The sequence below is a fragment of the Sinohyriopsis cumingii genome, chromosome 11 (assembly GCF_028554795.1).
Source record: "Sinohyriopsis cumingii isolate HCF-2022 chromosome 11, ASM2855479v2, whole genome shotgun sequence".
Lineage (NCBI taxonomy): Eukaryota > Metazoa > Mollusca > Bivalvia > Unionida > Unionidae > Sinohyriopsis > Sinohyriopsis cumingii.
Genome location: NC_142971.1, coordinates 96,797,784 through 96,822,962, shown reverse-complemented (window position 1 = coordinate 96,822,962; position 25,179 = coordinate 96,797,784). Strand labels below are relative to the sequence as shown.

Here is a 25,179-nt window from a genome sequence, read left to right as displayed (position 1 = left end):
TCTTTGATTTGATCCAAGGTCTCTTTCGTTAGTTCTTTATAATCTGCTAAAATTTTGACCAACTTCTTAAGAACATGTGTTACCACTGTTTCCATAGCATCTTGTGCTTTTGTTTTCATTATTTTTTTTGTATTTCTTCGTAACATGGCTGATGATAGGGGCGCAACTGATAACTTTGCGTCAATAGCTCTCCATTTTGCCCCGTTCTCCATGGCTGTTTGAGATTTTGCAACGTCCATACCAATCCATTCTTTGATGTAATCTTGTCATCTCTTCTGCCTTGTTTTCTCTTTCCCCTCACTGTGCACTGTAGGATTTTCTTTGACAGGCCAGATGTGCGTGAGACTGAAAATTCCAATCTTAGTTTCTGTTTCTTTACGGTGGTTATCTGATCTCTTCCTATGGTCCCATTGCACCTTTGATTCTAATGCGCACTTCTTTATTATAGACGTGGTCGAAGTATGGGATTTTCATGATCCTTCGATAACATCTCATCTCTAAAACATGGATTCTTCTCTGATGCCAGGGTCAATGTCTCACATGCATACAGGATTAAGAACATGAGGAGGAAGCGCATAAACTTGATCTTAGACTCAAGCCTAATGTTTCTGTCCTTCCAAACAGGGTTCAGCCAAGCCAGTGCACTTGTTGTCTGCTCAATCCTGGAAAGAACCTCAGGTTCTGAACCTTTATCAGAGGTTATTGCACCTAGACACTTGAAGCTTGTCACTGTGCCCAGCTTTTGTCCATTCACTCTTATTACCCTTTGGATGCTACTTATGTTGTTTGTCATTTGCTTGGTCTTGTCAGAGCTGATCTCCATCTTATACCTTTTGTATGATTGTTTGAGACGGTTTACTAAGGTTTCCTTTTCTTGTTCATCTCCTGCTAAACTATCGATATCTTCATCGAAACTCAGGTTGGTGATTGTTCTCCCTCCAACACTAGCACTGCAGTCATGCTCTTTCAATGCATCGGACATGGTCCTTTCCAGGTAGATGTTAAAGAGTGTGAATGAGAGAAGGCCTCCCTATCTGACTCAGACTGTGGCCCTTAACCAATCTCCTGTGTTGTCATTGACGAGAAATGCACTAATCCCCTTGTCATACAAGTCTTATATGGTGCTAATTAGTTTTGCGTTTATGTTGTATATCCGCATGGTGGACCATTAGGACACACACCTTTTGAAATCCTTCTTGATGTCAATGAAGACATGATAGCGATACTATTGATGCTGCAGATATTTTTCAGAGTAGATTCTAAGACTGAGGATCTGTTATACGTCCAGCTCTGAAACTTGCCTGTTCTTCAACAATGAATGCTATGAATGAAATTTCATTCTGATGAGGATGATCTGAGGCATAACCTTACTTGGGTAACTGTTCGGTTTTTCTGGCACAGCTGTAGGTCTCCTTTCTTTGGAAAAGTGATGAAAGGCTTGGTCCTGGGGTGGGCCATTCTCCTGCTTGCCAAATTTGGTTGCAGACTGTTGTGAGGACTTATATCATGGAAGTTCCTCCTGCTTGAACAAGTTCTGCTGGTATCTTGTCTTCCCTGACTTCCCTTTCATTAGTGAGTTTACTGCAGCCTCTACTTCTACCCTGAGGATCGGGTGATCAATTTCTGGTTTGGTCAGGGGAAGGTTAAGTACATCTTGGTATCCATAATTCTCCTGGTTTTAAAGCTCTGAATAGTGTTTTGTCCATGAGTTTAGGATCTTTTGATCTTTTGTGGACTCTTTCTAGTCTTGTCCTGGATCATGTTGGATCTTCCCTGTTTCTCTATTGTCAGGTCTTTCACCAATTTGTATGTCCTTTTCGTTTAATTCTGGTTCATGCTTTTCTCGCCTTCCATACACTGGTTCACTATACAGCTTTCCTTCAGTTTCTTGAAGCTATTCTTAATCCTGCTGTTAATCTTCATGTCTGCTCCTTCAGTCTTATCGCCTCTTCCTCACCTTTTTCCTCAGGTCTATTAGTTTTAATACTTCTATATAAATCCTAATTCCATTACCTATTTGAAAACCTCCGGCCTATGTTACATGAAATATGAAGTTTCTTACTTGTTTATGAATTTAACTGGTCGATCATGATACTTCGTTGCCACGCTGTCATTGAGTACTATATCACTATCCAGCAGATCGATTGGCTATTATGCTTACAGCTCTTTGAGTATCATAGGTAGTCTGTTATTGTGACTGACTGCAGGATTGGATTCAATGGATCCAATACCTGCGGTCTGTTATTGGATTTGACTTCCACACCACTAACCAGCTTATTGACCAGCATACTCCATATTAAGTTAAGGGAATGCACTGTACATTGACTCCATCTGGATGACGTCATGTAACTCTGTGTGCCCAGTGTGAATTGTCTGCCATACAATTTAGAATCGTAGCCAACTGAATATGCATTTAAAGTTGATACAGGTGATATTACATAGGCCTCGAACTACGTTTTTTTTCTGTATGGCATAAGCTTCGTAATCCATGGTGTTCCATGATATTGCATATGTCTCATATTCTGTTGTGTTCTGTGATATTGCATAGGTCTCGTACTCCGTGGGTTTCTGTGATATTGCATAGGTCTCGTACTCCGTGTTCTCTGATTCATCGTACCTTGTATTTTTAGCCATATTTTGACAATGGTGTGAAGTGTCCAAGATGGGAGCAAATACTGATTGATCACAACCATACTGAAAACTAACCCCGAGGCACAATGTCTGCGATGAATTACGAGCATTCGATCTTGCTGCATTTTTTAGTTCATAGCTGCTGTGCTCTAAATGGTGATTGCCATCTAGTTAGCCCCTTCAATAATGTAAACTCTCTCTTTCTCTCTCTCTCTTTAATGGACATGACACCCATTTTAATCCAATTTGCCCACGTTTTAGCACGAATGTCTATTTGGTCATGATCTTCAAATTAATTGCGGCCCCTTTTGTTACAAAACTAGTTTATTGAGTTTCACTGGGTCAGTATCCTATAGCGTCTGGAAATCCACGTTTGTAGCAGACATGATATACAGTGATGCATGAAGAAGGCATGCTTGCTTATAATAACCTTAATTTACTCAATATGATAGTAATACAGTTCGGCTCAAGGAAACGGTGTACAGTTGACTAGTGACCCATACACTAATAACGCAATATGGCACCAATGGAGGAGGATTTCTGTTATTTGGTCGAAATATTGGTGAAGCATGTTTCACTTAATGATTTTATTTTTCTGTACACATTTTCATTCTTGTTTACCTTCTTTTCTTATTTTCTCTTTCTTACCTTTTGGAAACGAGTGGCACTTGGTGAAAATGTATTAGAATGTTATTAACTAGTGGTACTATAGAGCGAAACCTAGATATTAATAAAATGTACAGAAATTTCCATTTCTTGTTTTACTTTTCGAAATTGAAGCTGAAAATTTTGAATTCAATCTAAACATGTGATTGTTATGTCTCTTATTTAAGATACAGTTGAGAGAAAAATAAATGAGTACTATGTTTGTTTACGTGTATTTGCACGTGACATGATCTAACAAAGCCAATAGCAATAAGGATTCCTCCGTCATAATCAGCTGATGTCAAAATATTACAGTTTGGAGGGCTACAACATTAAAATGATCCTCAGGAGGAACATATTTTTTTGGAAACTTTTTCCTAATGAAAGAGGTGGAAAATATTGCACTATAATTCGGCCTGCACTGCTAATTAATGGATTTATTGTGAATTCAATTGTTATTTCCATTTCAGATCAATTTCGCCAGCAAGTCAGATAACTTGCTAGGGATCCATATAAATATCACCAGGAATATGTTTATCCCTGCAACTGAAAGTTTGTCGGCGAAGGAAATGTTTTGACAATGGCTATAACTGTCATTACGTCTGCTTGAAATATACACGTCCTTGCAGGTCAAATGCAGAAGGCAAAAAAAAAAAAAAAAGACAATTGGGTCTGGGTCACAAGCTGTATATCACAGAGTGAATGATTTCAATAGACTGCTGACTTTTATACAGAAACAATGTACACGTCTCAGATATAAAGTCAAGGTTGAAGTACCCAATGTAGCAGATTAGGACCACCGATTCTCTAAAATTAATAGGATGGTGGTGCTCCGATTACTGTATAACGAACCTCACCAGCAGTCTCGAACGATAATAAACTTAAACTTTTCCAAGTTTTAAAAAAAAAGGGCAGAAAAAAAAATGTTGTATTCACAACTTCATTTCGTAGGCAGATAATTAGCACATGTTTGCATGAATTATGTAGCGGCACCAAAAATAAACTGAAACTTTTGTCGTATATATGTATGTTATCGTATCGATTATTACGATATATTAAAGAAATTAAATGCAAGTAATATCATTAAAATCTTAAACAGTATATAAACTCTGATGTTACTGGAACATGGTGAAAATTGTAAATCTTTGGAGAACGTATCTTGAGAACTCTAAAGTCCTGTATCCTTAATAGTAGAGAAGGGAATGAACAATATTGATTCGTGCGAGTAATTCTGATCTAAAATAAATGTTTTGTCAAATTCAGATCGTATTTGCCAATCAAAGGGCTTCGTTGTTGTAAGATTCCAAAGTCTGTGGAATAGTAGTAGTAGTCGCTATATTGCTTGTAATGACCATTAACACTGTATGAAATAATTCCTCCATTAGAAACATTTTAACAGGAGAAGGCTAATAAAGAATATTTCATACGTAATAAGGACGTGCTATACCAAATTAATTTTTTTAGCTGATTGATTTGTTCAAGGTAAAATGGGTAACATTGTGTGTTTCGAAAATCTACAAGAAGTATTAGATTTATTAGAAACGAGTACAATACTATGACATTGGAACAATTCGGCACAGCTATTGATGATAAACAATGTAGAACTATTCATTTGTGGTGATTTCGACCTTTCATTTGTGCTCTAAACATTTAGCATGCATACTTTTATGAATTCATTATTTTGTAGCCACTCCCACTGACGTTTGTGTGGTAAATTTTAAGTTTGTAATCAAAACTCATTAGAGAATAAATCATTCCTTATTTATTTTTTTCGTTTATGTAGTGGAAGATATTGATTTGAACTCAACAGAAGCATTGTAAAACCCAGTAACTAAATGTGCTTGTGTAAAGAAATGGATAATACACTATTTATGTTTTATTGAGATAAATTTCTTTCTCACGGTATCAGTTGAAGTATCATTCTTTGCGTAAATAAACTGTTTAAACAGTCCAGATTCAAACTTTAACTTCTGAATGTGTATCCATTGTGTCCTTAATATCTTTCTCTGCCTATTTCTTCTCGTCCGCTTGATGCTGTTGTAATAAAAAAATCTCTACGTCTTCGCTTTCCTTATTTATGTTCTTCTTGACTGCTTTTTCGGGGTCTCATTTTGCATGCTGCACTCGTTGATGATTGGTTTAATAGCAAAGTGTTGTTTTGCATATCATGCCATTAATACTTTTAAACTTACTAATGTCAGAAGTTTAAAAAAGGTTTTGTTTTTGCAAGAGATGTTAGTACCGTTGCAGCAAGCTCAATTAAAACAGAAGAACAACTGCATCTGTAACTATCCCTGCAGCGCCTTATCATGTTGCTGCTGCACTGTAATTTTGTAGTCGCGCTTGGTTTCTACAAAATTCATAACTTGGTATGATGCTTGGTATTTTATAATTTATTTTTTGTTTTGTTTCCTCTAGTAATCGATTTACATAACAAATCATGTTTAATCCCTTTAATATTTGCAAACTGAAAATAAGACGAGTGTCCTTTGGTAATATAGGGTATAAAGGAGACTTTCTCACAAAGGGACAGCCAGCCGATGGCGGTGCACTTGGTGTCTTTTTACTCACTGATATCTAGCAATAAGGCACGTTAGACTTTGGAATGTTAACAGGTTTTATAAACTTTGCAGATGGATTATGGTATAATGTTGTGATTATGACTAAAATTGTAAAATCAATCGTCCTTGCAAGACCATTGTTTCGACATAATCAGTGTTATGCGAACATTTTCAGACGAGGCCAAGAGGTCTGATCTGGCTATGACGTGACGATGAAAACGCCGCATAATTGAAAAATAAAATTGTACCAACTGAACACTAGTAATTATTAGACCTAAATTTGCACACTTCATGACCTAGTTTAGTGCATGGCTGCCATTTCAAAACTCCATATCAATCTTGATAATTTTCATCTGGAAGTTTTGTGATGACAATTAAGAAGCAGATTACTCAACAATTAGTAATAAACTCACTTTGCTAAAACTGCTTAGCGTTAAGCTTTAGAACAACGATTCATGTTTTAATTAAAATTAATATATGTGCTCACATGACTGTGTTGTTATACCTTTAACTCAAGGTGTAGAACTTGAACTTTTATCAGGCTATGATATGTTGAAAATGATTAAAGGTGGGTTACAAGGTGGAATTAGCATGATACGACAGAGAAATGATGAAGCAAATCAAAAATAAAGATGGAAAAATTAAGTACCATGGCTGCAACGTCAAAGTAAAGTATTGTGCATATTTAATCATTTCTAGAGATATCCCATAAGTCAGTACGTATTGGTGAAACAAATGGGATCAGGCACTGATGAACAATATTTGCAGGTAGAAAAATGTCTTTTCGAGATACCAAATGACTATGAGAAAGATTTTATTTAAAATGATGACTGGGAAACTAATGGAGAATTCTAGGAAAAGAACAAGTGTAAATCTGTGCTGCTGAAATATTTTTTCTTCTTCTTCAAATAAAATACAAATCTTTCATTTGTCAGAAGAATGCTTGTTTGAGATTGATTTAGTACTGTTAAATTTTAAAACATAAAATTAGCAAAACAATTTTACTGGGGATTTAAAAGTTAGAAATTTTAAAATGACAAACATTTTTATTACGAGTAGAAAAACAAATAAGGTGATGTAATGAAAATGTTAACGAATGATATTTAAAGTCATGCCAAGTTGCAGTCTCCACAAAGCAATGCTATTCAAGAAATGTGTATCATCTTGGATTTAGGACCTTGCTGCAGACAATGTTCTTCGACACTCCCCTTGTCGCAAACGTTGCTATATTTTACAAGTTTAAACCAGAGAACTTAGAAACGGTTTTGCAAATGCAGCTGTTACTGCCTGTATCACTTATGAAATTACTCTAAGGATTGTGTGCCTGCAGAGATCCGGTGTATTGCAAATGTTATTATTTGCACTAAAAATTTTTTTCTCCAAATATAACCTTGCATTACCTTAGTAACAGTGACTTATCCTGAGTTCAATTCCTTTAAGTGTATTTACGTGTTTCTCTTTGTTTTCGACATGATATAATTTTAAGTTGAGAGTCTGATCTGACCGTCATTGCGCTATATCTTGTATGTCTTGGGTCAAGTTTGAAATTAAAACCAAGGTTTGCTGCAGGAGGTGTAGGCAGGTATTGATCCAAGGCTTACGTAATCCTGCGTACATCCTTTAGCATCGTCCGTCCACCCACCCCCTCTCTTGTTGAGATAGAAAGCTTAAATTTAGAACAAACAAAAACTTTAATTTTATACAACTGTAAGTCTATATAATAATGTTTCCTCCTCTGCTTATAATATATTTTTGTGTCGGACGTTGACCAACGAATTTTCATAGTGGTATCTATTCGAACAAAATTAGTGTCAATATTCTATTGGACACATTTTTGCTCCGTTTTGGTGGACCAGTATGGGAAAGAACATTATCCCAGTCTGACTTCTTGGTCACAAACACCATAAAGAAAACTACTTTTTTTTACATACACCCAGAGTACAGGACGACAAAGCTTGGCGGAAGGAAGGAATCTTTGCAATAGCAGCCGCATTGCATAATAAAAATAAGTCCACCCCAACTCCAATCCCTCAATCAAAAGAGAAAAATTAATTAGCAGAATAATCGTCTGCTAATATTGAATTGCTGAATTAATCAGTTACACGGGAGGTTGGTATCCTCAACACAATCTTGTACTGAAAATTGATCTGCTTAACCTAACGAAGGTTGGGCCATATGTTGTGCAATCATTATCGGGCCCAAGGAACAAATGCGTTTGCTTTCATGCGCCAAAGAAGGTAACAGGAGATGGTAGTGCGAGACAACCTGAAGTTGGCTGTCATAACATCATCTAAAGATGAGTGATTTAAACATGACAAAAATGTAGGGGTGGCCCTAATCTCATGAAAGAACGGTCCCTTCTGGTCTCTGCTGAGCTCTCAAGATAGTGAAGATAATCCGCTTGGAAACTGAGGCAGGCCAAATATCAGAACCTTTTAGATTTATGAAGATACGCTTATATAAATGAGACTCTGAATTTCGATAAGCGGTTGAGCTACCAAAGGGAGCTGATTCTTAACCAGAAGACCTGGTCGGCAAAGAAGAGAAACCGAATAAAAATAATTATTGTTGAACCGTAAGCAACTCTTTTCAATTGACAAGGAAAGGCTCTCGTTCCTTCTCCTCGCTAAGGATATTGGAGAACTGGAAAAAAGCCTTAAAAGTAAAGTTCTCGAAAGAAGGCTTGCTGAAAGGTTTATATGGGGTATCAAAAGAACATATCATAGCGTCCTCCCTTATGAACAATAACGAGCGAGATATCTGCCTCTTAAGCTCAAAACACGTGATACAACAAAAAGACGAGTGTCTGACCAAATGGCGGAACCCTACAGAACTTGTGTTTGAATATAAGGCTGTCTTAAACCCTAATAGTGGACATCGAATGTATTATCTTTCGTCGATAAGGATCAGAAGAAAATATGAAATTGCGTTTAGGATCAACAAATTCTCTATTGCACCGATAACCATACGCGTTTTCCACTACACCAAAATATTCTCCACTTTGCATCGTAAGCCTGGAATTGGATTGTCTCCTAGCATGGGGGATGCAGCTGGCAACCTTGCTCTAAAACTGGTCCTAGCAGATTGATCGCTCGAGATGAGTCAAACGTGAAGGTGGAAAATCTATAGGCTATTGTGAAGGAGTGTCCTCTTGATCCAAAACAACTGGTCCCTCTTTATGGCACTCTTCTGTTTATCTACCATCTGGTCGAGTATGTCGCGACTTTTGAAACCAGTGGGAATGGGGACTACAAGGGCAAACCTAACAGTAGAGATACTGACTTTGTGAATCTTTTCAAAGGCGTATGCAGACGTTCACTGCCCATACCCTTTCATATGGTAATGAAGATATATCAAAAGAGAGTTTGTTGTTTTGTCTCGCGGCAAACATTTCCACTAAAGATTTCCCTGCAGCTGTAAAAAGGACGCCGATACCAACCGAGTCAATGAATATTCTGTAAGGACCACATGACACTCTAGAAATATTCTCCACTAGGATATTCCTCTTGATTGGAGAATGGTAAACTTTGTGGTCTATTTCAAGGCCGCTGATTGAAGGAGGTTTTAAAAGTAAAAACAAAGAGGATAGCGTATATGTCCCTGAACCCTGAGGTTTTCTACTAGTAGTGTGTTGTCTGAGGCGACCATAATTCAATGGTGCTGTATGAAGTTGACATACCCTTGAAAAGCTAGAGATATTGCCTGCATGAAAGGTTGCAGTTTCCCGTTATCAAAACCTCTGAAGAACTACATCTGGCTCCAAGTGAGCACCATAACCCAAATTTGTTGCGTCAGTCTGTCAGATATAGTGACTGTAACTTGGGAATCCGGTCTCATTTTAACTCCCATCACAGAAGGATTCGAGCTGATTGAAGGTCCTTGTGCGGTCTCCAGTTTGCTAGAAGCAGGAAGTAAAAAGGGTTCAAGTAAAATCTCGCTAGAAGATCCAAGCCTGTAGCTGAGTTAGTAGTCCCCGGGTGAGACACGCAAAGGAGAGCTGGTAACGAGGTCTTGACCAGAAGAGCCGTTATGAGCAGCGTGATTTGGCCAATTCTATCAGGAGGAACACGAACCCTCCTTAGGCTGGTGATGAAATTCATCCCCACATACACGGTATCTATGTTTGGCACTAGACCGAGACTGATCACTGTTTACCAACAAAGGGACAGGTCATTCAGAAAAGAAACTCTTAAGACATCGTGCATCAGTCAGTCGTCGAAATACTGTAGGATGGGAATCACAGTTTACTTCAAGTGGGATGCAACTACCCCCATCAACTTCGGCAGAGAAGAGGCCATTGGAAGAGCTAGAATATGGGAGAAGAAAATAAAATTCTGGTGGAGACAAAATCTGATGCATTTATTTTGTTGAGGGAAGATAGAGGTGTGAAGGTATGCATCGAAAAGATTAATGGACACTGCCAAGTTGCAAGGAGTTTTTGACAATACCCAAAGAACACATAATAGATTCCTCCCATGTTAACATTAATGAGCGAAATAGCAGCACATGAAGCTCAAAATACATGGCATTCCTGAAAAAGATGGTATTCTCTGTATTGAAGTGTTCTTTTCAAAGAAATGTATTTAAGGAGTTAAGCTCGATTATGAGCCAAACATTTCAGCCTTTTCTGACAACAGAATGATCCAGAAATAGAAAGCCGGAGCCTGGTCATTTTCCACCCTCTTGACTGCGATCATCCATAGAAAGGTGTGAGCCTCTTCTCTTAAATTGAGCCAGTTTGTACTGGTGAAAGATGTGTGTCTATGAAAGGGGAGGATGTTCCTGGAAATGATGCTGATATCCGTAATTTATGGTGGAATAGACCACAACATTGCCCATGAAACACCAGACAAAGGTGCTAGACGAACTCCTACCGGGATGCTGAACAGACACCGCAGGTGAGCATATAACTTCCTCGAGCCAACTTCTTCCTTCAGGAATCGGGAGGTGTCCGAAGACCTCCCATGGCCTATACAACCACCTCGTCTAGAGAACGACGGACGAGTGTAAGCTTTGAATTGTGTCCACTTAGAAGATTGCCGAGGTTGCACCTGCTTGAAGAACTCTGGAGAAGGCATCATAGGGTGGTTGGGATGGGCAGTTTTGGGCATGTTTCCTGGCTGACAGGGTACCTGTGCTGTTGATCCCTCAAATTTATTGACGCCACGAAGGGGATGGGGCCTCTGAAGTGTCTGCGCCTCAAGAGATGCGTCAGGCGGCATCTCCGCAGAAATGAAGAAGCTCCGCTAAGAGTGCCATCGATAGGCCTTCCTGTAATCACTTGCAACATTAGAAGCTATCAAATATAAACATTCCTGCAAAACAAAAATCTGAAATCATAAAAGGGTAGACAATACTTTCCTTAGCATCTGAACAATGAATCAGGATACAATTTAGTGAAGCATGAGCTGCTAAAAAAAAGTCACAAAAATACCCCAATATTCACAAAAAACACATCTTTCAACTGAATTAAGGACAGACAAGCCGAACACTCGGTCTATGCAGAAAAGTAGCTTTACTGCCAAAAACAAGTTAAAAGATCAAAAACAAGTGTAAATTTAAATGAGCAATATTGCACAGGTGCAACGTGTATATTTACAACCAAAACGGCTGACATTCCCCATGTTGGATGTGAGTACAGTCAGATTGGGACCATGTTCTTTTCAGTTCTGGACTTGGAATATTCTCAGAAAAGAAAAGCAATGCAATAGCATCAGATAATGCATTCATTTGTGTCCTTTGTGGTTAACTTTGCCAAACTTTAACTGGTTCCAAAGCGTTGCAGATCTTTTTCTTTCAATTTCTTCCATTCCTATTTAGGCTTTCTTTATTATATTTTCCGAATATAGTTTTTGTATCTCTTTCACTCTGTTGACCTTGTTATAAAGTAGAATTAACTCCTTATGGTTGCATTCATTGCTATCATTATCATGTCAATGCTGTTTAATTTACTAATGGCAGGTATTACTGTAAACAAATTCCTAGAGACCTTTGCAAACCCTACTACTGTTGAACCAAAAACACTGACTGGTAAGCAAATATCTGCTCCTATAATAATCTGCACTACAACTGTTTCCATTCCAGTCTATCTAGCTGAAATATTTATATCCTTTTATTTCAAACAATACTGGTGATTGATTTTTTAACTTAATTATTGTTAATTTTGTTTTGTTTTGCAGTAAAAATAAATGCAATTGTTAGTTGGTTGTGATGTTTATCAGTGTTGCACCAAAGTGTATGTTACATACAACTTTGTCTGTCCCCATGGGCACATCTCACACAATGTAGAACTTGTCATCTACTCACAGACTTATATTGCCATAAAAATGGTGATAGAGGCAGCTTAGATTTTTGAACGGCAAATGGTTCCACTGACTTTGTAAATGCTTTAGGTTGTACTACTGTCTTTAGGTATTGTCTTTAGGTTGTACTGTGGTATTTAGGTATTGTTTTTAGGTTGTACTGTGGTCTTTATCTCCTTCAGAGATTCCATAATATTAAGTTACACTAGTTACTGAATAACAATTTTCTAAGGAAAATGGTAATGTACTATTAGGTAGTCAAATATGAAATGGCTGAAAGAAAACTTGACTGATTATCTTGCAATTTGTTCAATATCCATAGGTAATGTTACACCATTTGTAAACCTCAATAATTTTTGTTTTTCTAAAGGAAGCCTAAGAGCAGAATGTAATGTTGCATGATAACTATGTTTTATATGGAACATGGACTAAATGTTTAAACTGACAGGTCTAAATAACAACTCAGGTAACTATAATCAATAACATTGGAGCAAATGATCGAAACACAAAATCCTTAACCCAAGTGCTAATGTCACACAGATGGATGAACAATCAATGAGCTGGAATTGTTTCTATTTGATCCAAAATAGCACTTTTCTTTCCCATATACTCCAAATTCAGTTAGATTTGGGTACATTTGAATGGCTCTAGTTGAAAAAGGACTGTGGGCATAAAATCTGTTAAAATATTTATTTGTAAAATATGAAAAAATGCTGTGGAGATGCCCATTACAAGTGTTAGACCTTAACAGATGCATCTCTTGAATGTTCTATTACAGTAATCAACAGATTTGTAAATGAGGAATTCACAAACCTGCATAAACATTACTAAAAACAATTCCTAAATATGAGTGTTAAAGTTTTACTATGATTCAGTATGAATCATTTAGAACTATTTTACCACTTAAGTCATGTTTTAGGACTAAGGTCATCTTTTACAACAAAAGACATTTAAATCAGGAATGAGAATTCCATTTTGTGCCAAAAAAATTACAAACCTTTGTTCTAAAAAATGTCCACCAACAAAACTTTTGCAATATAAATAGAACAGCAAAACAGATTAAATGAGAATGTATTACAGCAAGAATTAACTATAACAGTTATCACTAGTTTTATATGTACATAATCTGACTTGTATTCCATTATTATAAAAATTTCCAAATATGTCCAAAAATGGTTTTTGGTAATTAAAAGTATTGTAGGAAATTTCCCCAAGAAAATATCTAGAGTTCACTGCTAGTGTGTAGGTTGCATATTATTTTTAAATATATTACAAACACCCACCACTGTTGCTAATGCTTTGTCTGTGTAGGAAATTAAGTCAAGCATTCAGTAAGTGTTGTCAAACTTTTTTTGTTGCATATCATAATAAGTCTGATGAAACATTAATGGCTTTCAGAAATAAAAGTAATTAATTATGTCAACATGGGTCAAAATGAGTAGTTGGGAATGTTCTCAAACTGGAATGTACGACTAATAGCAGGTCACATTACCTGCTGGTCAAACGTACAACTAAAGTGGCCGCAATATTGATAATCAGTACAGATGTCCCACATTATTTGTTAAATGTTTCCATTGTTGAGATTCATATATGTCCAATATAATTTGTTCTCTGTGCTACTTTTCACTGACAGACTCCAGTCCAACATACCTATCTCACCTCACCCATGTGTACACACCAGCAAGATACTTACACTCCTCTTCTGACAATCATATACTCATAATTCCCACTACGAAAATGAAGTCATATGGATGTTCTTTTGCATACCAGGGCCCAGCAATGTGATAGAATAGCCCACTGAACTTAGACACAAAGATGGTGATCCCCATTCAAGATTGTGCTTAAAACTCACTTATTACGACTGCAAACTTAAAGACCTAATAATGTTCCCTATCTTAAATATTTCAACATGTTTTTTAATTTCATGGTGTTTTTTGTTGTTCTAATAATATTATTATATATGTTTTTTTTTATATATTATAGGTGTTGTCTAATGTTGTAAAGCACTTAGAGCTTCTGAAGATTAGGCGCTATGTAAAGTCCTCATTTTTATTATTATAAAGTGACGAAGGCAGTCTGATTATGAGATTGTTAGATGACTTTATAAAAATGTTTCTTTCCAGTTAGTTCTAGCATTGCTCATGTTATCAGAGCATGTTTCATTGTGAAATTAGGTAACATAGCTTAATAGAGGTAAAATATGAGCTAATGAAAATCTTATAGGTGTCTGGGGCTTCTATGTGGTCTCTATAACCAATCACATTGCTAGAGATTTAATGAAGGTGAACTGTTTTGGTTTGGCGTTGTATGCCACAGCATTGCAAGTAGGTTATCTAGCGCTGAGGTAAATGGACCCAAAGACACAGTATGGTTGCCAGCCCAGAATGATCCCATGGTAGAATTTGAACCTGTACCCTTTCAGTTGCATATCTGGTATGCTAACCACTTAGCCAATGTGTCTTAAAAAAGTGGAATTATGTCGTGGCAATATTTAATAAAGGAAACCCTACATTACCTCAACGACAATAAAATTTAAAAATATCACTTATGAAGGAGGTATTGCTCTTTCATAAAACCTCAACTTAAACTGATGCTCTTAATATCACTGATATTTTACAGGTCATCACACCAGTTGGAACAATAATGTTTATTCACATATAAAAGGTCAAAGAAAAACAAGGATTGCTGAAAACTGAGAAAATTATCGTAATCTACTGAAACCAATAAATTCAGTGTTTACAAAGAGGGAAACATTTCTGTCAATCTTTTTGTAAGACAAATAAATTAACACCGACACAGTAATCTTGATTTTTGTCAACCGCATGTTGGCATCCTGTCATCATCAGTCAACAAACTATTAGAAGAATGCTTCATTTGAGGAAATAATCAATATGCGTATATGAATAACTTATCTTTTTCAAAAACCATTAAATTTTTTTTAAAAAACCTCCTTGTTTGGGGTAAAGAAAAAGCACCAAGTACTTTACTATATACACATTTTATTAAGCATATACTTATTGGAGTATACATGTAAATGCATAATCAGGAAAAAATGTATGAAAGACCTTAACAATATGACCACAAAGATACAAATTCAGCTAAAATAGAAGCTAGACAGTTAAATGAATTGTACATAAAAATGCTTTATGGCATGAAAAAATTGCTCCTTAGTCTTTTAATTTTAAAAAATGTTCAGTTTTGTATGCAAATTTACAGTTGCGAGTTACAACATAATTCTCTATATGCTTTAGATACTGTAAGCTTCCAGTAAGAATGAGAGCGTCCATTTAGCAGGTTGTTGATGTTGCTGTTCTTGTCGGGTTTAATGCCATTTTCAGCACAAGATAGGCTATACATAGCAGCCAGTATCAATAGTGGAGGAAGAACATAGAAAAACCTGAGAAAGAACCACTGACCCATGAAAAGCTACTGGGAAGCTTTCTCACATATCCACATTGGCCAGACCAGAGACTCAAACCAATGCAGACAGGTGAGACAGCAGTGATCTGCAACGGTGAGCACTTTAGACCACTTGGCTACTCAAGCCCCCCCCCCCCCCCATTTAGCAGGCATAAATAATCTACATTGAAGGAAACTCAGTACAACTTTGCCAAAGTAAACCGTATTAAGTACAATTATTTCTATCTTTTTATATTATATAAATTTCTTGTGAACATTTACATTTTTTAAATAAACAAATTCTTTCATTTTGTTCATGAAAATAAATCTTTCGTGATAATATAAACTGTTAGGAGAAATTGTATATGAACAGAATTTAGTTTCAGAATGTTTAGGACTAGTTAATAAAAATGTGCAGGATGCAGTCTTAAAACAATGACAAAGACAAGCATCTGAAGGACCAGCATGTGCTGCAAGCAATTACTGAGAACTTGGTACAACTGTTTATGATCCAGCCATTACTAACTTCATTGAGTGAAATGTAAACAGCTGAGACCACCACATAGGAATGAAGAATATCAGCTCATTTCATTCTCATGGAAACTTGTAGAGGAAATGAATAAAAAAAAATGGCTACCCCCCCCCCTTCTTTGCAAATTTATCTATTTCATTATAGAAGTAATTTTATGACATTATCTGTAATGTCTTACAGCTCAAGCAAAGAATACATGCAAGTAATTTCATGCAAGCTATTTTGTTCCCTGTTGAAATATGTAGATAAGAATATAGTAAGAATATGATGAGATACACAATGAGGATGTGTACATAATATAAAATTCATTCCAGGCAGGAATTTAACCAACACTGCAAATACACATGTACTTTCATGTATGTACATGTAGCTTTATTTATTTGACACAAATGGTTCCTGCAAAATTTGTGAACTAAAAGTGAAAGATAGATCAAGGATCTTGTTAGTCACTTGTAGGTGACATCATATATGTACAGAGATGTATGTGTATGGAACAGAAAGAAATAGAGAAACCAAAGATACATCAGACATCGGGTAAAAGAAAATACAGAATAAAGAATGACATCATGATTGGGAACAGGAAAAAGAAGTCTTAATTTGTGTGTGATGACTAGAGTGTAAGTGATAGAAAATATATCATAATCTATGATCATGAGAGAAAGAAAAGAAAATACTGAAAAAGTAAAATTCTGAAAATGCCAGCAACTAATGGAGTCATCAAATGGTCATAATCATTCATTTCTATCTTAAACCAAAAGTTGCATGAATCTTCAGTCTGTCCCTTATTTTATATACTCCTTTGTTTATACAAGCTTTAAATGTAAATAGTGTTAGGAATCAAATATATCACCTATTTTGTAAAAAATATTCATGCAAAACTTGCTGTACTGCTATGCCAAAACTTGTATTTTATGGCATGATGAACTTTGTGCATGACTACTAAAATAAAGAATCCATCACGCATTAAAGTATAGAGTACTGTGACCTAACTAGTGTCAGAGTTGGAAATCAAATGTTGCATATTAAACCAGAATAAGCAGAAAATGGTTTTTAATATTTATGATAGATTCAAGTGATTATCATCTAAAGGAATGCTGGTGACTTGACTGTATACACACCTACAGGTCAATACTAAGGACACAAACTAAATGGATTAGATCCTAACAATGCATCGTATTCACCTTATTACACTCTATACAAATTGCACCAATAAAACTTAATGTAATGCTTAAAACCTACACTATACAAACCAAACAGTGAAACCCATTTAAAACACACAACTCTTGGTACCAGCCAAAAGTGAGGATCATGGACAAAATCATGTACAGAAAACTTGGTTGTTGGGACACAGAACAATTATTCCTTATATTTCAGTTCTGAACGTTTTTATGCAAGCTGTTGCATAAAATGGTTATGACTATATACAACTTAAATCACTATATTCTTTCATTGGAACATAAGCATATTTGTTAGATGCAACCAAAAAATGCAAATACACAAAATATACCTATTTAATAATGTGAATACAGTTTTTATGAATTTAACTGTCATGCAAAATGTGAGAAAACTACGATTTACACAACCTGCTGATGGCTGACTGTAACAGTAACTAAAAACACCCACAAAATTTAAGCAACTGTTACACTGTTCACCTATGAAAAACTTAATAATTATCATTAAACATACAGTAACTTTGAATTTTGTTCCCTGATATTTCTTATCATCTATACACAATTCAATACCATATACAATTTTATTTACTATATACACAAAGTATATTACTAACTAATCTAGTATGAGAGAAGAACAAAATTTACTTCAAAACTGGCCTAAATATTAATAATAGGGGTTCCATACATCACCTGGGCCTAAATATTAATAATAGGGGTTCCATACATCACCTGGGCCTAAATATTAATAATAGGGTTCCATACATCACCTGGGCCTAAATATTAATAATAGGGGTTCCATACATCACCTGGGCCTAAATATTAATAATAGGGGTTCTGTACATCACCTGGCTCCTCTTTCATAAACATGCCAATCAATATTGTATGTACTCAGATTCAGATTCATTTTTCCAGAAGGATATTTTGGCACTTATTTAGAAAAGAAAAAACCAACATTGCATTTAACCCCTAACTTTATACACAGTTGTTGTCTCTAATCCAGCTTAGCTTTCAAAAAACTGTATTAACTTATTCAACTAAATATCCTGCACCACTGTAAAATTCTACAAAGTCAAATTTAGTGTCAGGATCTTGGTTCTAATCCTGAAAAACCTACAGCTTATTTCAAAATTTTGTAGTTCACAAATAACTGGCATGCAAAATTTGAGTAGCAAATTTTAATCAAAGTTAAAATGTTTAATGACAGCAGGACCTAATAAGATATTGCTATATTTTATGATGATCTGAATATATATATATATATATGTGTGTGTGTGTGTATGTGTGTGTGTGTGTATGTGAAGCAAATACACAATTCAGAACACAGTGCAATCGAGGTTTCATGCTGTTACATTTTGGTAGAAGCATAACCATAATACATTATGGTTAGTCTGTAAACTATGGTAATCTTTTAGAATAAAATAACTGTCATTTAAATATCACATGAAGCTACAAGTATATTTTCAACACTCATCCTAGTATATACTGTAACCTGTTACTGTTGTACTTTCTACTAACTTTGTCATAAACTGTACAAGATATTTGAAAATGTTTGTGGATTGAAGATCTGATATACCCAAGTGGACAATATACAATAACATGTATGAAAAACTGGATTAATTAGTTGTTAGTTGAGTTTATGATTTACCAGATATAATCATGAATATACAAGAGTAAATATATTTTATATATCACAGATGATTGTTAATCTTAATCATATACAAATAATATAAGTACAAGTGTATTACCTGCATATGTATCTTTTATGAATGCTAGAACATCAAATACAATTATAGCTCAAGCATGAAATGTAGATTACTTGGTAAAATGTTATTGTAACAAATACAACTATTAAAATTTATTTTAACCCCCAAAAAATGTTATTCATCACAAATGGCTTGCAAACAAGTTTTACAAATTACAATATAACACTTAGATGTTTAATAGAATATGAAAAGTCTGGTAATATCTGGTTGCTGCAAAGCAATTCATAAAAACAATTACTGCACTTGAGTTGTTTCAGATTTTTTTGAAAGATGAAATTATGCAAACAAGATGGCAAATGTCAAGTTACCAAGAGAGTAGTCCTACAATGTAACATGTCTATATTGATATTTATATTGCTTGGGTCAAAACATACAACTAACAGGGGAACTAGAGACAAAATTTTCAGGAATATCAAGCACAGTTGCAGACCTGCCAACCCTGATGAGTCCGTCTTAGTAAGACAGTTGATTTTTGTCCATAAGATTGACCAGTTTTCAGTAAGGTGTAACAAAATATCAATAACTACTATTGTAAAGCTGGAAAACATAATTAAAAGTTTGATGCAGTGACGATAAACATGAAGTTCAACTGAAAAGTTTGTAAAGTATGCGTAGACTTTATATACCACCAGTACAGTTGCACAAACTTTAGTTCCAAACCCTATGCAACTCAATGACTTGTTGCTATCTCTCAACTTGACATAATTCTTGGAAATACTTTTCCCATTTCACATGACGAAGGCAATCATAACTCCCGCCATGAGACATACTCAAATTGGCACAAGATGTCCAATAAATGTAATCATGTCCTTTCCAGCTTTTAATCACAAGAATCTGAATACTCCTTTTTATTCTTCTGTGTTAATTTGTAACACTTTATTAGAAGCTTTTTCTTCCTTTTGTCTTAAACATGCATTGCTTTCTGGACGCAATTTTAATTTTTTTTTATAATCAACAATTTGATCATGCAGACACTTTGTATGAACAAACAAATGCAGTTTAAAGCGTCTGGGGTGCTGCTGTAAAATTGGTTTGGCTCCCTGTCTTATTTCACTAATCCTAATATGAAACCCGGATCCATATCAAACCCGGATGAATCGATTATCCGGATTTTTCGGTAACTATCATTTTTTCTGTAGTTTTTGCTTGTATGCTGTAAGACTGTAAGACTGTATTTTAAAGGTAATTTTGAAAGACAGCAAAATTGTAAGAGTTACTATTAACACTTTTCCACAAATTAAAGTCTAATTACTTCAGTAGGTGCTTACTCTGTTTCCTGATGAAATCAAATTCTGACACAAGCAAGTGGACATGTTTTCAAGTTCCATAAACATGTATTTCAATTTGCTGAGATGAGATGGTGGCAGATAACAGCTGAAGTCTGTTTAAGTTGGGGTGTGTTTCTATAACGAAATGAAAAAAAAAACATACTGCTGACAAACACGATCAGATTACTGTACTTCATTAAAGAAACTTAAGTCTCCTTTAACATACTTTATGCCAATCTTTGGGTATCATCACATTTCAACAAACTGAAATGTGTCAACGGAACTGGAAAATGTGCCCATTTGTTTGAATCAGAGTAAGTATGGTCTGACTAAAGCAATACAACAACAAATATAAGGATAGAGGTCTTACGTTGTAACCGATCAACATGTAATGACAGCTGCAGTCTTTACTTAGTAACTTCAATAATTTACATACTTTGTAACTTTTGCATTGCAAATCTGATCAACACAACTGTACCATGCAATGGCTTTGGTTATCTGTATATTTATAAAGGATATTCAAGACTTCTAGCTCAAAATAGAGCCACAGCTGCCCAAAGTTTTTCCAGTAAAAGAAAGATGAAACTAGAATCTCAAAATTAAGTCTCCAAGTTTTCAATAGATAACAGTGGAGATGAATGAGTTAACTATTGATTAGGTTTATTGTTTTATTTCACATATTTAATTTTAATAGACATTACAGCTCCATCATTTTCACTCATCTAAATATGAAGTGTGTTGTGGATTTCTAACATAGATTTAACAATCTGTCAGTCATATCACTAAGATATCTGCAGTGTGGCAGTTTATTTTAATGTCTAGCACTGGGGCATCATGCCGCAGACATGTAGCATGATGTCCCACCCAGCCACATTATCATGCCACCAGGCCAACCAGTACTAATGCTAATCTCTTAATGCTGAGTGCCTATTAAGGCAGCTATTAGTACTATTTTTATATGTCTTTGGTATGACTTGGCCAGGATTCGAACCCATGACCTCCCATGTCTCAGTCAGATGCTCTAACCACTAGGCTACCATAGCGGTCTCCATATATGACGAACAGTTACACTTGGCTTAATTCAAACTAATGGCAAGAGATAGCAATCAATTCCATGAGAATAACAAGAAGGTAACTGTCAAGTTGCCAAAAGAATTTCTATTGGGACCTGCAGTTTTTAGTTAAGTTCAGCAAAGTTTTCAATACTTGGTAGTTCTTGCATTGTTAATTAATATGACTTAAGCAATGCAATAGCTGGTGGTTATGATGGAAACTGAAGATTCTTCGATGCAGTCCCTACCAAAGGAATCAATATCAATTTCAAAAACGTTTTACCACAACTACAAAGCACATATAAACACTCTAAAACGCAGATAATTTCAAACTTTGACTGTCTGTATGGGACTAATGAAGCAAGAAGCATTGAGAGATATGATGAAGCTAACTATGACCCATTAATACAGGTATGTACAACTTCCTTTCGAGAGTGGATCCGATAAGTGATTTTCAAAGCCGCAACCTATGATGTAAATAAGCAAATAAAACCAGGTTGCAGGCCAGACCTGGCCTACTAGCTGTTAGTTGCACATTCCTGCCCTAATAAATAACAGCTCACTGATTTTCAGTCAGATATCAACACCGATCAAACAAGTGTTTTAATATGCAACTACAAGATTCTTTGTCTGTACATAATTGTGTGTGTGTGTAAGAGAGATAGAGAGGTGGGAAATAGGTTGGAACTAGGAATACATTCATGGAACATAAACACCTTGCTATATTGATCTACTTTGAGTAGAGTGTTGCTAAAATCATCTAGATCCATCAACACACAGTTGGAGACCTGCCAACCCTGACAAGTTGATCTCAGTAAGGCAGCTGATATTTTCTGTAAGATTTACCAGATTTCAGTAAGGTGTAACAAAATATCAGTAACTGCTTTGTAAAGCTGGAAAATGAAATTATAAGTTTGACACATCAAAGATAAACATTATGTTCAACTTAAAATTTTGTACAGTAGACTTTATTTACCATTAGTACAGTTGCACAAACTTTAGTTCCAAACCCTATGCAACTCAGTGGCTTGTTGCTATCTCTCAACTTGACCTAATTCTTGGAAATTCTTTTCCATTTCACATGACAATGTAAATCATATCTCCCGCCATGAGGCATACTCAAATTGGCACATCATGTCCAATAAACATTAACTGTGTCCTTTCCAGCTTTATTCAGAAGAATCTGTATATTCCTTTTTATTCTAATGTGTTGATTATTAACACTTTTCTAGAAGTTCATTTTCCCATTTGTCTAAAACATGCATTGCTTTCTGGACACCATTTTTAAAAATTCTGTAACCAACAGTTTGATCATGCAAACACTTCACATGAACAAACAGGTGCAGTTTAAAGCATCTGGGGTGCTGCTGTAAAGTTAGTCTGGTTCCCTGACTAATGTCATTAATTCTAATATGAAAACCGATCCAAATAAAACATGGATGAACCAATTATCCAGATTTTCTGGCAATGATCATTTCTCTGTTAGTTTTGCTTGTATGCCATAAGTCAGTATTTTAAGGGGTAATTTTTGTAAGACTTACAGCAAAATCATAAGAGTTGGCAGGTCTGCAATCAACACTGTCCTAGAAACTGACTTAACGCAAAACTTAACTAAATCAGTAAGACAAGAAATATAGAAGACAGTGATTTACTTTTTGGAAGGATGGTGTATGTTTACAAAGACATCCAAACACAAAGTTTATGACTTTTCCAACAACCATGTCCCAGAAACTGACCTAAACAACAAAACATATTCGAAGTCAGTTAAATATCAATCACAATGACCTGGTTTGCATAATGTTCAATTCACCAATATGCTTCACACAGATTCACATAAACCTATGTCTGTCCATCTGACCTAAATTCCCAACTTAACCATATGTTCCAAATGGACAGATCCAAGGGTAATACTACATGTCCCTTTAACATTTACAGATGAAAAAAAACAATGCAACCAAATGGACACTTTTTTCCTCAACTAGAAAGTTTGCATGCAAACCCCACTCTTAAAAAAACCGTGCCAACCCTTTGTACTGCATATTTTATTTGAACCTCCTAGTGCCCAAGCGGTCAGAATTCAAATCTGTCTCAAATATGATGCATCTTCTTACTAGGGTTGCAGATTGGAGGTCTGGTCAGAAAATATCTGAAAATGTCCTTGTAAATTGCAATACTGTTGTATATTTTTGGCCTATGACTCTCTTTCAAGGACTCCTCAGGTGGAAACAAGATTTTACACCCTCTCTGAGATGGTTAGGGGCCATCCATTTAGTATGTATGCAAAGTACTGGCAAAGCTTGACCCCTCCTCCCTCCCTGTACACATGCATATTTTATACACACACCCACCTGCATATGTACGCTTGATGCACCCCTCCCAAATTCTGAAGAATGGCCTATATTTAATCCAAGCAGAAACGATCAAGGATTAATATTAATGTGTTTAATAAAACAGATAGTCCACCGCCATTAAATGTCTGGCTGCATCAAAGAAATAATCGGCATAACTTTAAAAAGTTTCAATGTGTCAGTTAAAATTTGAATCCAGTCGAACAGGTCACACATTAGACAAATTATTATCGAGACCCCCACCATTTTATATGCGTACGTACATTATCTGTAGACACCCCCATACACAAGCATATGCATTTGGGTTAACCCGGCTCTATGCGTACTTACTAAATAGATGGCCCCTTACCATAGTAAACACATAAATACAAATTGTTGCTAAATTTCACCCATGTTTTAGGAATAGACAGATTGGTGGACAGATGGAGATTATCAACATATTCTTGATGGTTGTTTTTAATACTGGGGCATAAAAATGCAACTACTTATGTCAAATCTTGTGTACCTACTATTACCTATATATTAAATAATATTTCTTGGCAAACCATTTCTCCTTGTAACCTTAACATGATTCCTTATTCAGTGACCAAGAGTTACACCAAAGAGGTTTTTCTAAGATTTTCTGCCATTTGTTTTCCACATCAGTTTTTGAACTGACTTCCTAGATGACCTAATTTGCTTATACAATCTCATATTAAATTTACATTAGACAACTGTTTCTTTAGTATTTCGCTTCCTTTCCATCATGTCAAAATACCTGAAACAGAAGTAGAAAAAGTGTCAAGGCAAGGTATCACTTGCCGTATGAATTGGAGACAGATAGCGGCCCATACTTTGGTTCATAATGTCACAAAAATTACAATTTTTTACAATAAATTTTTGTATTTACTTCAGTGGGGTAAAAAGTTGTGTTCTTTCCCACGTGACAATACCAAAGTTAGAAATTTCATTTCTTTTTTAAACACAAAAAGAAAAAACAATTCTACACATTTAAAAGCTGGCTCTTCATACTCTTAACCAGCAGTCACAGTGTTTCTCTTTACCCTCATTTGTGATTCAGAGACCCCAAAATTTAAACTTGACCCCCAGTTTTCATACCAAAGTTTGTTTTTTACTTAGTCTGACCCCCCCCCAGTTTTGACACCAAGGAGATTTTTGACTCTCAGTCTTGCACCCCTAGGGGATACACTGGATTTCAGCTAAGCCAACCAGAAAAAGATGCATCACATCTTTCAGTTGAACCAACCAGAAAAGGAAGCAGTCAAACCATTCAGTTAAGCCAGAAAAAGAAGCAGTCAACTCTTTCAGTTAAGCCAACCTGAAAAAGAAGCAGTCAAATCTTTCAGTTAAGCCAACCAGAAAAAAAGCAGTCAAATCTTTCAGCTAAGATAACCAACAAAAAAAAGCAGTCAAATCGTTCAGTTAAGCCAACCCGAAAAAGAAGCAGTCAAATCTTTCAGTTAAGAACACCAGAAAAAGAAACAGTCAAATCTTTCAGTTAAGCCA

The 25,179-nt window shown here is 35.6% G+C and overlaps 2 protein-coding genes across 2 annotated transcripts in view; both read right to left on the bottom strand.

The window, feature by feature from the left end:
- Positions 1–442: 442 nt before the first annotated feature.
- LOC149789073 (uncharacterized) lies at positions 443–982 on the bottom strand. The gene has a single exon (XM_089973582.1). It carries the CDS (start codon positions 980–982, stop codon positions 443–445), a length of 540 nt encoding a protein of 179 aa, XP_089829708.1.
- A 14,169-nt stretch (positions 983–15,151) lies between these two features.
- Positions 15,152–25,179, bottom strand: part of LOC149789072 (uncharacterized) — a 49,369-nt gene continuing 39,341 nt past the window's right edge. Inside the window, exon 9 of the mRNA XM_089973581.1 lies at positions 15,152–24,430. Within this exon, the coding sequence (XP_089829707.1) occupies positions 24,379–24,430 (52 nt within the window). The 3' untranslated portion in view covers positions 15,152–24,378. The remainder of the gene's footprint in view (positions 24,431–25,179) is intronic.

What these genes read in the sequence shown, in the direction of transcription:
- LOC149789073 (XM_089973582.1), bottom strand. Translation starts at nt 982, where the DNA reads ATGTCCGATGCATTGAAAGAGCATGACTGCAGTGCTAGTGTTGGAGGG.